General features: G+C 43.5%; 1 protein-coding gene across 1 annotated transcript in view; it reads right to left on the bottom strand.

Moving 5' to 3' along the window:
• Positions 1-14658, bottom strand: part of LOC124720215 — a 364115-nt gene that overhangs the window by 133020 nt on the left and 216437 nt on the right. Inside the window, exon 18 of the mRNA XM_047245536.1 lies at positions 2549-8372. Coding sequence (XP_047101492.1) covers positions 2549-8372 — 5824 coding nt within the window. The remainder of the gene's footprint in view (positions 1-2548; positions 8373-14658) is intronic.

The raw sequence follows: 14658 nt of genomic DNA, 5'->3' as shown, positions 1-14658 counted from the left end.
ATGAAAAAAAAAATGTGGTATCCAGTAACTACAATATCAGTGAGTCACAGTTGGAATTGACCAATTCATAAAAATATCTGGGTGTAAGACTTCGTAAGGATATGAAATGGAATGCTCACATAGGTTCAGTCATGTGTACAGCAGGTGACAGGCTTTGGTTTACTGGTAGAATACTGGAGAAGTGCAATTACTCTACAAACGAGATCTCTTACAAATCACTTATGCGACGCATTCGAGAATACAGCTGAAGTGTGTGGGACCCGCACCAAATAGAACTAATAGGGGATAGTGAACGTGTACAGAGAAGGGCGTAACACGTTTGTTTGATCTGTGGGAGAGTGTCACAGAGAGACTGAAGAAATTCAACTGGCAGACTACTGAAGATAAGACAAACCATCCTGAGAGTGGCTACCAACATAGTTTCAAGAACCGGCTTTAAATACACGACTCTAGGAATATACTACAACCTCCTACATACCGCTCAGATAGGGACTGCGACAACAAGATTATACGATTACAGCGCATACGGTGGTATTTAAACGATCGTTCGTGTCGTCTCCACACGTGAATGTAATGGGAAAAAAACCGTAATAACTGGTACTTCGTGGTGGTTTGCAGAGTGTAGATGTAGAAGTAGAGTTGCCTCAAGACAAATATACAGTTCTAGCTGTAATATTTGTCTTAGTGTACTACATTTTCAAGATACATTATACCTTTTAACGAGCAGATTATGAGAACATTTTAAATTTCCACATTCAGCCAATAATTACACAAAGTACTGAAAATGAAATTTATGTTGCCCTCTGAAGCCAATAGATAGGCAACCTACAAATCGGACTGGGTAACGTGTCCCACATTCTGGCACAGTCGTTTGGTAGTACACGTAGTGAAATAGCACAGATGCCGAGTCGCAGATAGGCAGAACAAAAAGACTCTCACAATTAAAGCTTTCGGCCATTAAGGCCTCCGTCCCATTAACGACACGATACGGAGGGCCTCTTTCAGAGTGCTGCCGAGATCGGGAAGCACGGACTGCTGACGAATGCCACCGTACCGCGTTCGGCGACGAACGACGGTTCTGCACTATCCCAGGTGACTACCGTCAGCAAGTATTGCGGTGACCTGATGAGAAGTCCAATTCTTCCATTGTTTCAGAGAGAGCCAGTGGAGTTACTCCCAGATTCGAGGCACAGGGAACCGTCAAGTGCGACTGACAAGAGCCCGACGGCCCGACAGTACGCGACACGTCTGCCGCATTCTCATTTCTTACCTCTCATCTGACAGGATCACAGTGCCCATTTTAGACAGGACTGTGCTCGCCCACGTACATCTCTACGAACTGCGCGTGTGATGTCGAGGCACTCCCCGTGACCAGTAAGATCACCAGGTCTGTCCTCTACGGAACCTGTGGGACCCGAACTCCGTCCCAGTGCCAGTATCCACAATATAAGGATCAGTTACAACAGTTGTGCACCCGACTACCTGGACGGAGCATAAGACAGCTTTATGGCGCACTTCTCAACTGAATCTGTACACACATCCAGGTCAGACTGTGTGCAACATCATGAGAGAGAGAGAGAGATGAGAGAGCGTTCTCTCAAATAAACAATGGATAATAGCAGTGAGAAATGTCATTGAGCTTAAAATACAATCATCAAAGAGGGTACAGTACCGATGCAGAACACACACAACACTGTTTGTTTCATTTATAATCATCCCCTGCAAACTGTAACATGTATTTTTCTTTTTAATAGCTATGAAATACCATAACGTAAGTACAGGGTCCCAATTTTTTAAAAAAGCATTAGTACCATTATGTCTAAGATAAAGTTGCAGGAAATGACAGTTCAGGCTAACATTCATTCCTTCTGACAATGTGAGCACTGAAAATCTGGTTTCAATATCTGGAGCAATTGGGAAAAAATCTGAGGTTGATATCTTGCGTGTCTGTACCGATATTCAGTCAAAACTTTTCCTTTCACTGTCTAAATCAATACCTGTATTGCGTAAAGAAAAATTTAATAAGCAGCTACTGAAGTCAATATGTCCAAATTCAGCACTTAAGGGAAAAAAAGAGGGGTGGGGGGTCGAGGTTAATAGGTACAAACAATTTACAAAATTCATTTACGTTGTATGAATAGTATACATATGTCAGGTGGGAGCAATGCCACCTCAATAACAACGAAATCATCTCTTTTTCACTAGATTACTGCTCTGACCTGACATTGCTACATTACTAGTACAACCCAATAATTACGTGGCTTGTTTTGTACACATAAACCTTAGTCCCACTATCATTTTCTCGCAGTATAACAAAAACTACTCTTTTTATCTAATATTTAGTTGGACTCAGAATTGAACTATACCGCTCAAAAACCAGTGATCAAAATAAACATCATCAGTAGTTACATTACGAAATTTCCTCCCTTCCACCCACACGAAATAAGGACAGCAGCCCCTGGCCCAGCACATTCCTTCACGCTGTGGAAAAATCAGTAAGCTCATGCGTGCGATTACGTCGATAATACGAAGAGTAACCGATACTTACGGGATCGAGATTGCTGTTGTCCCTGTCTGCATCCTTAAAACAGTCAGAACTGACATTTCCATCTGATGGCGGTTCTTCATCTGCTGCCTTTTCCACTGAGCCGTCTGCAGCCTCCACCTCTTCACGTTCAGTCCGACCCAGAGCTGCCTCCGTCACATCTGCCAAACTTCTCCACCTGTCCCCCTCCGAAGCTACTACACTCGTTGCAGATGAAACTGACTGTGTTACCACACTGTCACTGACACTATCCCGCTTTGAACTACCGGGCAAATCATCTTCGCGTTTTACCACTCCGTCAGAGTCATCGACACTGCCCACCTTTGGTCTCCCGGACAAATCCTCTTCGCCGATTTCTGCTCGTGTTATCGCTCCATTGAAGTCACTGACACCGTCCGACTTTGACGTATTGGACAAATCCTGTTCACTACTCTCTTCTACCGTTTCACTTTCTTCTCTCGAGCCTGGCTCCTTGGTGCCACTGTCCTTATCTTCGGAGGACGACAGTGACTCGTCAGAGGGCACTCCCTGTGAAACTTCTACCGTCACGTCGGTGGCAACAGAGCTAACTCTGTCGCCCGACGTTTTACCGGTAACTGCACCGGAAGAAATTGTCAAGCAAATTCTACCTCCGGCTTCCACTCTGTAAGCTACACTCAGTGCCTTCTCCGCATCCTCCGATGTCACACTGCACGGCCGGTAATCTGATTTTCCTTCATTTTCTTGTAAATTACACACTTCAGGAGACACTACGCGTTCACCGGTGAGGAGTCGGGCGAGAGGCATCTCGTCGGCATCCTCCGAAACTCTGCTATCCGGACGCTCGGTGCTAACCTCGTAGGTTTCCGGGGCCTCGTCGTTTACTTCCTTCACGTGCGTACTCTCAACCTGTTCCCCTTCTGTCGTTACACCCGTAGAACTCGCCTCCGATACATCGACACTTTCCGGCACAAAAATATTGGCATCTTCTCCGTCTAGACCACTGTCACCAGAACTGCTAACCTTTCCGTCTTCCGTATTTTTTACTTCTGCCACACCTTCACAGTCTTTCGCAATGTTGGCAACTACGGTGCAAATCCCGACACCGGAGTCTCCGACAGCGATTCGGACTTCCTCCGTCGAATTGCTTACGTCGTTTACTCTGCCAGTACGGCCGCTCTCGACCTGTAGGGGACCTCCTACGTCAGAACACGAGACGGGTGCCAGAGTCACCCGGCACGGGCTCGTGCAGTGCCGTTGGATGTGTTTCCAGAAAGAGGAATTCGACGTGAAGTCGCGACCGCACTGCCGGCAGACCTTCCGCCGATCGTCGCAGAGGTTCCTCCCATCAGCCTCAGACCGAGTTGTACCCCGGCCGGTTCGTGCAGTTTTCCCACCACCCGAACTCCCGTGCATGTTCTCACTATCGTCAACTGTCGCAGATGGTCGAACCTCTGCACCCATCATTGCAACCTTCATGGCGGCCAAGATGAGGCCCTTCTCGGAGTGCACCTCGTCTCCAGAAACTGGGCTCCCACTGGGGATCACTGTGGTTACAGTGCTCACCTCCAACTTCCCGTGCTCTTTCACGCCACTCTCACTATCGGAGACACTGACTTCTGACGACCGTGTCCGAGGTTCGAGAAGTTCCTCATTTTCAGTATCGGCACACATTGCTGCATCGGCCACTGTGGCACCACACTCTGGTACGGGCACCTCTGCAGAAGTAGATCTCCTGGACTTCCTAGCACTGGATGCATTTCTCCTCTTTTTAGAAGTACTCGGCATCGATTTTGCAGCAATATTTATAGCTTCTCCTGTCACATCTGTGTTTTCCTTTCCACTGTCCGCAAGAGACAGCATCGAGTCGGATGTTGCAGACATCTTAACGGAGGCAGATTTGTGCCCAGAATTTTCTGGCAGTGTCCTCACATCTTCCTTAACAGAGTCAATTCCATTCGGTGTCCTTTCATTTGTGGAATGTTCTGTCGTATCTTCCTTCACGGAATGTATTTCCTCACTGTCGGTAGCATCCGCCACTAATTTTGATGTTGGAACAGGCTTTGTAACGGAAGGGTTCCTTTTCCGTTTAGAAGTTTTTGGCTTACTCGTGACTATTTTCTCACTGAAATCAACAGCTGGACTTCCTGGGAAAATCTGTGAATTTTGTTCTAGTAAATCACTGGCAACAGGTGCACCAGTGTCAGATCTCTCAGTCAAATTTTCAGTGGAAGAGGTTTTCTTCTGTTTGGAAGTCTTGAAGGTATCTGGCAAGCTTTTAGCTATCGCACCGATTGAACCATCTACCACTTTCACCGTATCGTCTGTCAGTGCAGTTTGTGATTCCGAGGCTTTTGAGGCAGAGGCAGCTCTCCTGCGTTTCAATTTTGACTTGCTCGGGGACTTACCACTACCGTCAGCAATCAAATCCGTCACGTCTGCCACTGTGACAACTCGCTCCACACTGACAGAGGTGGATGTGCGAGGTTCCAGTTTCTCGACAACAGAAGTAGCAGATGCACTCCGTTTCTGTTTTGTTTTGGTCTTGTTCTGCTGCTTCTTTCTGTTGTTCTCAGAGATTTCTTTATGGCCAGTTTCAGTTACGTTACACTCCACGACACCACCTGTAGCAGATAATGGTGTATCAATTTCTGCAGTGAGATCTGTAAGAGATGAAGTCCTCTTCCGTTGCACAATTTTCACCTTGGCTGTCAGAGCTTTCTGAACAGTGTCGCAAAATATCGAAGTAGATTTTCTGTCACCGTCGATACTCTCTAGAGTGGTTTTTAGTGGATCCCGTTTTATGGGAGAATTTGTCACAGAGATAGTCTTTTTTTGGTTCAGAGCTTTTGACTCTGTCGGGGAGGCTTTAACAATGGCATCGGTGATCACCTCATCTTTCTCTTTTCTTTCGCTGTCACCAGCTGCGCTATCCAGAGGGTACGGCAGCAAAACTGATTGACTGCCGAGCTCTGCACTTGCAACAACCGGGCTATCCAGAAGACTCTTCTGTCGCCCTGTCTTCTTCTTCTTTGACAACTTCACACCCTTCAGTTTTGGAGTTGTCACACTACTTTCTGCAGTTACAGAAACTTCACCTAATGTCGTAGGCACACTACTATCGAGTAGCGTTTTTTGGTTTTTACTTTCCAAAACTTTCGAATCGGCATTACTGTCCATTTCAGGTAACAAAATACTTACTGAGTCAACAGATAGTCTCCAATCCGTACTGCCTTCTGGACTGTCACCTTTACTCAGACGTCCTATTTTCTGCCTCGTCCTGTCACTGATCTTCGATAACTTTTGTTCTGCCTCTCCTTTTCCTCCCAGATGATGTTCACGTTCACTTTCGGAAAGAACAATAGGCTCATATCTGGCGAGATCATCAGGCACTACATCACCGTCCAATACTTCTGGCTCCCGTCTCTTCGTGGGAGTAAGGTCCACATCCGCTTCTCCAACTGTGTTACCTTTTGTTTCCACTTCTTTTGCAGATTTTGTCTTCGGAGTGCTCTTACGCTTTTTGGAAGGAGATTTTGCACCTGCCGGAGGTGCCGGTGCGTCTCCGCCAGAAGCTGCAGGTTCACTGCCCTCCTGACAGCCTGCCGAGTCGCTATTTCCTGAAATTTCACTCACCCCGGGTCCTTCTGCTGATGGTGTTTTCACTTTGCTTTTTACTTTCTTCGCCCCACTCGCCTTTCCAGATGCTGGAGTGTCGGGAGTTTTGCGTGTCGGAGTACTGGACTGAACCGCTTCAGCTTTCTGATTTGCAGGTGATTCTTGTACATTCTTTTTAGAAACCTTTTTGATGCTCTTCGGTTTGAATCTAATAATAGGCATTGCACGAAGCCTGTGAGTGACAGTGAACATTCTCGTACCGTCTGGATTTCTTTCAGATCTCGTTCTACCGATAAGCTCCCCTTCCTCAGAGTCGTCATCTTCGCTATCGGTGTCATCGTCGTCACTTTCACTACTATCATCGTCATCGTCGGCATCGGCATCATCATCGTCATTCACTGTATCCTCGTCTACAGACAGCACAATATTTTCTGAAGGTAAGCTTTCTACCTCTGCCGGAATATCAACTTTAGCGTTCTCTATCTTCTCGAGCAACTGAGATTTCTTGGATTTTGAGTTATTCTTCACACATTTGACAACAACAGCCACACGAGTTTCCGTATCCGATACACTTATATTTTCTTTCTTTGACACCAGTGACTTCGGTCGGGAGGACTCCTTCTTCCGACTGCTTCCGCCGTGTTTAGTCGCAGGAGCGATTACGCGTGAGCTCACTTCCACATCCGACACAGATTCTGCAAGAGATTTCACCACTTTAGTTTCCCCTAGAGGCTTCTTCGACTTCGAAACTTTCCTGTCGGGCGACTGCTTCTCGGCAGTAACGAGCCGAGTGAGATCTTCAACTGTCACATCGTCCACAGGTTCAGTTTTAATGCACTGCAAAGCCTCGAGTTCCACACCTTGCCGAGTTTTAACGTTGCCGCTGTCACACTCTGACTCTTCTGGAGCTGAACTCATTCTGCTACTATTGCTGGTGGAGACTGTGGTTGAAGTTACTTTGCCTTTGGACGGAGTCCTACTCTTCTTCCTGTTTGGTGAAGATTCCACTTTGGGAACAGTCTTCACATCAGCTCCTCCTTCCTCAGTTGTGAGGGTCACATTGTCAGGTGCTCTGCCACTACTTCTGCTCCTGTTCCCCTTAGTGGATTTCACGTCTTCACTCTTCACGTCAGGTGCAACCACACTAATCGCAGGCAGGCCATCGTTCGATTCGCCGTGGTCTCTCTTATTTGTGACAGTCACATTGTCAGATGCTCTGCCACTATTTCTGTTCCTGTTCCCCTTAGTTGGTTTTGCATCTTCACTCTTCACAACAGCAGGTGCAACCACACTACTTACAGGTGGCACATCATTCGATTCACCGTGTCCTTTCTTATTTGATTTCCCTTTCTGAACCTTTTGCTTCAATGCCTGCATGAGCGGCTCGGTATCTCTGTCAGAAGCTGCGTATTCAGTCTTTTTGTCAGTCTTATGGATTTCTGGATCTACAGTCTCTACAACACTTCCTCTGGTCATCGTCTCAGTACCCTTAGTTGCGGACACCGTATTTCCAGCTTGCAGGATGTCGGTACTGTGAGAACTGCATTCGGGTACTCCAGTCTGCTGTTTTGCCCTGCTCCGCGTCTGGTGCAGCTTCGTTTCATTCTCCTCCTCACTCTCCGACTCCGGAGCCACTCTGCCTTTTGGCAGCACCGATTTTTTCACCTTCGCAGGGGAAGAAGGTGGCGTCCCAACAGAGTGTGCGGCAGCATCTCGTCGGCCCAAATCGAGCGAGAGACGTGACGCGCGGGATCTCAGCACCGGGACGTGTGGCAAGTCGGCGGTCGATTTCTGTGGGCGCGGGTCCGGCACCGGGGCCGACTTCGGTCGGTTCCCACGCCGAGGGCTCGGCGACTGCGCCCGCAGAACTTCCAAATCGGCGGGTGTGGACTTCGGCGCCGACATCTTGACAGGCGTCCTCAATTTTGACAGTTGTACGGGACTCGCCGGCCTAGGCGTCTGCGCCCTGGTGGTGACGGGCTGGGCATTCGAAACGGGCGTTTTCGGCCTCGGAGTCTGTGGACGTGACGTGCCAGTTTGTGGTGTCACCAGTTCTGGGACGGCCGGAGGAGGGAGAGGTGGCGGTCCCGGGAAACTCCTGTTCCTGGTGGTCGGCCCCTGCTGGTTGGAGTCCAACAGCGGTAGCGGCACCTTCTCGGAGCTAGCTTTCTGCAGTGCCTGTCGTGTGTTCCTGCTCGGTGTCTCCGGACGCTCGGGAGGTGGCAGTGAGCTGGAAAGAAATACACTGTCTTCAGTAAATGCAGACTCGGCACTGTAAAGTAAATTATCATTAATAAACAACTCTCTGCTTCAGTCGCAGAAGTGAGAGAGACTGTCCGCAGATTCACACTTCTGCAAGTCCTCGGATCATAAGGTCTTCATTACAAATTAATGAGAGTCACTGAACAAACTTTAACCGACGTGAGTTCCGAGGTTAACTTCTGGGAAGAATTTTCAGAATCCTTCACAATAAAAACTGGTCTTAGACTAGGCAATTGATTATCCTCCCTGCTTCTCAATGCAGCCCTCAATCACATCCTGAAGAGTTAGAAAAAAGAAAACCCACCCAAAAACAAAAGTGGAGCAGAACCCCAAATAAGAACAAACTTTCCTGGGGTTTGCTCTTTCAGCTCATGACATGGAAAGATTCATGGTCAGATCACCAGAGGGGAGGGGGGAGGGGATGAATATTTCATATAATTATTGCCTAAATTTAAAATGTTGTCCATCTATTCATTACAAGTCTAACACAATAAGAAAAGTATTAAAAGTAAGAAACTACGTACATATCTTACACACAAATTACCGAGACTTCATTCATCCAGTATTCGAGAAAGAGAACACTGAGCAACATGCGACAAACTTCATGCGTATTTCAGACCATTTCGAAACTTACATGCTCATTACAAAATATTTTAAAACGTTAACTCATCTGAAAAGTAATCAGATGTGTGAAGCTGTTTTATACATGGTAGTTCAATTACTTAAAGAATCAGCTGTTAACTGGCTTTTTACTAAAAGATTTGCTCATCCAACCCATGAAAAGGACAGAGTTTTGATCCTTGGGAGGTACTGTTTATAGACATGCTGGAAAGTAGAAAAAAGTAATATTAGCCTTTGGAAGTATTAGTTGTTTGCTCAGGAGGAGAGCCAGTAGGGATAGATTAGAAAGGAAAGGGAGCCCACTAAAACCCCCAAGGGAGGGAGCCACCTGTAGTGAGGACAATGGTGAAAGGGGACATGTCAGAGACAGTAGCGTATCCTGACCCTCCTACTGGACTCGATTAGGTTGCTTGTTAGCTTGTACGTTGAAGGGGAAATAAGGGTTGTGAAGGAATGCATAAATTTTTATGTTAAAACCGTTTGCTTCCAGAGGTTCTGCCGAGTTGCTGTATATTACATTTTATGTACAATATTTTGATGACCAACACAGGGTGCTGCGAGTTTTGCTGTTACGCGTAATTGCTGCACAAACTCCAACCACAATGTGAACTATCACTGGTCTCGCGTTATTATCTGAATTACTAACCGATTATCCCTGAACCCGGAAACTAGTACCAATTGCAGGTTGCCTGTCTATTAGCTTCGACAGGCAAGAGAAATTGTATTTTCAATATTTTGTGTAATTTTTGACCAATTTTGAAATACTGTCATAATCTACTCATTAAGAAGTATAATCTTAAGTCAAAACTATCATCGTAAGACATGTATAACAATTACAAACTGTGTTTTTGTCACAAGGATGTGTAACTGGTGGTGTGCAAATACCGAGACTTTATTCATCCTCTATTTGAGATTGAGAACACTTGGGGACTTCCAATAAATTTTGCAATAATTTCAAACCTTTCGAAAACTTCTTTTCACCGACACCTCCAACAAATAAATAAAAGGAAAGAAGTTTATCACTCACTGCGTTTTTGCTGTTCATTTTTGCATCTGGCACAACTTAATTTATTACTTCTTTACTACTAACTCTAATCACAACACTGTATGTGAGCAGCATCCGTATGTACCACTTAATGTACCTGCAAAGTTACATCATCGTACAACAAACAGTTCAGGAATTGTTAAGAAACATGAAAAATGAGCCTTTGTCTAAAATTGGTCACAAATTCCCCAGTCTATATCCATACAGTGTTTCATAATGAGAGCACTTAGTGACTTCCGACAAACTTGCACATTATTTCAAACCTTTTCTTCACTTATGTGCTTAAAGTCAAATATTTAACACATCGACTCATTTGTGAAGCAATCAGGCGTTTAAAGCTCTTTTATACACAGGAGTGTGATTCTTCGACGAAATGATTTATAGCCGATAGTAAATTTGACTTGCAAAGTCCACTATGACTTTTAGTGTTTGAAAGGTGGCTACACTGTGCCACTGCGCCAGAGATTGCGCCAAAGAGTACTATTAAGCCGCCTCCACAGTGATTGTCGGGAGTTCGTAGCAGTCAGTGCTTGTTGAGAACTCGTTGAGGGCAGTATGTGTTAAGAGTTCGTACCGAGATGTGCTAGTGGGCACTGCTTGTCGTGAAGTCGGAGTGAGATGTGGTAGTAAAGAGTGTTGTTCCAGGTTTTATGCAGTTATTTGATGGGAGAGATAGCAGATGTTATTGTAATGAGTGCATTTCGTCAATATATATGAAGGTAAAAATTACAATGTTCTTTTATTAATTGTGTGTCTGAAATAATGCGTCACTACAGGTTCAGTCAACAAAGCATCTGGCTTGTGTTCTTGTATTAGAGTGAATTCTGGTTTTCTTGCGTAATTATAGTTTTTCTAATTTTCTTTGTCACGTCAGTATAATTGGTATTTAAAAATTCTTGTCTTGTTGGAGAAGAACCGTGCCAGATGTGGACGTTGAGTCACACTCCCACATACAGAACAGTTACTTTTGTGCTTATTGGTTTTGTAGGTTTTATAGTTGCTGGGGGACTTAATTAATTAACTGTGTTTACGAAAATTTTCTTTCATTGTTTGTTGCAGTCAGATAGCGTAACAATTCTAGTCAGGGCCAACCGATTACGAGACACTGCGTAATCGGACGGACATACAAAAACTAAAAATATTTTCAATCAATCATATATTTAATTAAGCCCCCATGCACGTGGCGACCGCTGCTTCGGATCGTCCCTTGGATTCTTCTGATTGTGAAAATTGTAGACTGTAGTATTGATGTAGTAATTTGTAGTTTAGTAATTTTAGGTTATATTGCATGTGTAGATTTGGTAATTGGCATTCTCTCTAATGATATTTTGTTCTCAGAATTTGATTTGTTGTCTTGTTTACGCGTTTGACAATCTAGTGCAATTATTTCAATTGTTCGATCAATCGTGTTTGAGGGAGTCATTGCATGTGAATGGTATTGTTGAGATAAAGAGTCACCGTGTGTAATTTTCGTACAGTGACGAATCTTTCGTATATTTTGTAAATGATTACGCGATCGATGAAAAAGGCAAAAATGATGAATAGTGAGAATGACGAAATTGTTGACATGGCGAACTCGCCAACACAGGACAACAGTATGATGAATAATGGAGTTGAAAACAATTTAATAAGTCGGGAAGACAGTCCGGAACCATTTCAAAATTTTTCTCAATCGGAAAATTCACAGAATCTGAGATTAACGACAGAAGATTCTGAAATAGTATCGAACACAGATAGCCTTACAGCTGTGACGAAGGAAGTTAGTTTTGCGGGAGATGTTAGGGGCGAAAAGAATTCTGAACAATTTAATATGGAGCAGTTGATGGGTGCAATATTAAATCTGGGATCACAGTTGGAATCTAAGTTTAAAACAGAGATAGGAACAATTAAAACTGATATAGGAACTATTAAAACTGAGATGGGAACAATTAAAACTGAGATGGAAACAATTAAAACTGAGATGGGAACAATTAAAACAGAGATGGGAACTTTGGGATCTGAAATTAAAACTGATATGGGAACAATGGAAACACGGATGGGAACAATGGAAACTCGGTTAGGATCTGAATTTAAAACAGAGATGGGAACTTTGGAAACACGGATAGATTCACGAATAGGGACATGTTTCAAAAATATGAAAGATGAATTAAAGAAAGAAATCAGGGAAGAAGTACAACCGATTCTGAATTCTCACAATAATAGATTAATTGCAGTAGAAATCAGACAAAGGGAACAGGATAGAGAACAGGAAGAAAGAGATCGCGTGATAGTACAGAAATTTTCAGAGTTAAATTTACAACGTGCACAAGACAAGGAAGAAATAATTGAAAGAATCGAGGAATCCGTACCAAATGACAGACTAAATAACTTAACACAACAATATGAACAGCTAGCTACCAAATGTGACAATACTGAAACCCGAGTCGCGACACTTACGGAAGACGTAAATAAACAGAAAGAACAATTAGGTGACTTATCGGAAAGAGTTGAGGAAATTTCAGATAAACTGACAAATCTTAGTTTACATGGGGACAGAGATTCGGATGATACAGTTCCATTACCATTTGCAGAAACCGAAGAGTATCAGAACATAAATAAGCATGTTGAAAATCAGGGAAGATTTAATGAACGCGTGAAAAAGGAATTTGAGGCATTACGGAAGCAAGTCAAACAAATCGAAGGCGAAATTGTAGGAAAAGATAGCAGAAGAAATTTAGAATCACAGGTAGCAGAGGGGTTTGAAGAAAATAATTTGTTTCATTTACGGGATGCAACAAGAGAGCGCCAGGCGCGTGAACTTTACAATAATCGACATTCGGACTGGGACAGACGCGGTAGGTCTTTGTCGCCACGAGGCGAAAACTTTGACTATAAACACTTTTTGACTGTTCGGAAATTTAAGATCTTCCGCAACTCTAAGAATGACATACATCCATGTGCATGGTTAGATCAATTTATGTACGCACTTCCACCAAATTGGCCACTAAGTCACAAACTGGAATTTATGTGTGGATATTTAGAAAACGAACCGGCGACGCGGATGCGCGCACTCATTAGAGATTGTAATGATCTAAATGATTTTTATCATGCATTTCTATCGGCATATTGGTCCGAAAACACACAAGACAGAGTCAAACATAGTCTGATTATGCAGCGTAATTTTAAACAGTCTGAGTTCCGCACGCCGGCAGAGTACTTTGAAGATATGATTCGAAAGAATCAGCTCCTGTCCAACCCTTATAGCCCGACTGAATTAATTCGCATTTGTTTAACTAAGCTGCCACAATCTATAAGACAAATTGCTTTGGCCGGAAGATGTAAAGACGACATTGAGACTTTTAAGACTTTGTTGCAAGAACTTGAGTATGACAACGACGACGGGACCTCTTGTAACTTTTTCAGTAACAGTAATTACAATAGACTTTCAGAGAAAAGAGATAGTGATCGGAACGGGCGTTATATGGGTAATTTTGAGAATGACAGACGTAACAGACACGACAATAGATACCAGCCCTATGACAATAACAGACGTTCTAACAGAAATTACACAGACAACTATAACAACGGTAATTCGTATCGGAATGATCAATCATACGGAAACAGTAATCGGTATTATCAAGACAGAAATTATTCAAACAGTAATAGAAATTCTTACTACAGAAACAATCAGGGTAGTAGATACAACAATAATTTCAGAAGTGACAGTCGAAATTATACAAGAAATAGTTATGCAGACAGACAGGAAAATAGAAATTTTAATAACGGACACAACCCAGAATTTGCACCTAACAGACAGGAGGGACCTAATTGGCATCCTCCACGTGACAGAACTTCTGAGAGACAAGTGCAAATCGTTGAAATTGATCCGCGAAATGACGCGAATAATCAAAGACGTGACGCAAACAATCGACAATGACTTGTAGCTTCGGCTTCTGGCAGCAATATAGACAGTTCAGAAAGTAATGACACTACGACTTTACATTACGTACGCCTGGAAGACATGAGAGACATTTTGTTAGACGAAAAGGAATATAATGTAGACGCGTTTTTACATCCTGTTATTGAAGTATGTGTGGGTAAGAATAAGTTCACTGCAGTATTAGATTCTGGGAGCCCATTGAATGTCATTAGTGAATCAGTTTTTCGTATATGTGAAAGAACTATTGCCTGTCCTGTGTTACCTATTTCTAAAACTACAATTCGAGGTGCTATTTCTGGAAAAAGTGTGGAGGTCAGACAACAGACCAATTTAAATTTCATTTGTCAAGGATACGAATTTTCTGCTAATTTTATTATTGTTCCATTACTCAGTACACAAATTATATTAGGTATGGAGTTTCTTAACGCACATAAGGCAATTTTGAACTTTAAAGAAGGAAGTGTAAATTTGACTGTTGCTGGAATGCCGAAATGTTTAAAATTTTTCGAGTGTTTAACAAGATCTGAGTCAGATACAAAATGTTTAAGGTTTCTTACTTCTGATGTTTTCGTTGAGCATTATGACGACAATGTGTTTATTCATGATAATGACAATAGATACAGAGACGCGATGGATGATATAATTAATAGCGAAGAATTAATTAATGAA

Source organism: Schistocerca piceifrons, chromosome 11 (assembly GCF_021461385.2).
Source record: "Schistocerca piceifrons isolate TAMUIC-IGC-003096 chromosome 11, iqSchPice1.1, whole genome shotgun sequence".
Taxonomy (NCBI): domain Eukaryota; kingdom Metazoa; phylum Arthropoda; class Insecta; order Orthoptera; family Acrididae; genus Schistocerca; species Schistocerca piceifrons.
This window is presented reverse-complemented; position numbering and strand designations above follow the sequence as displayed.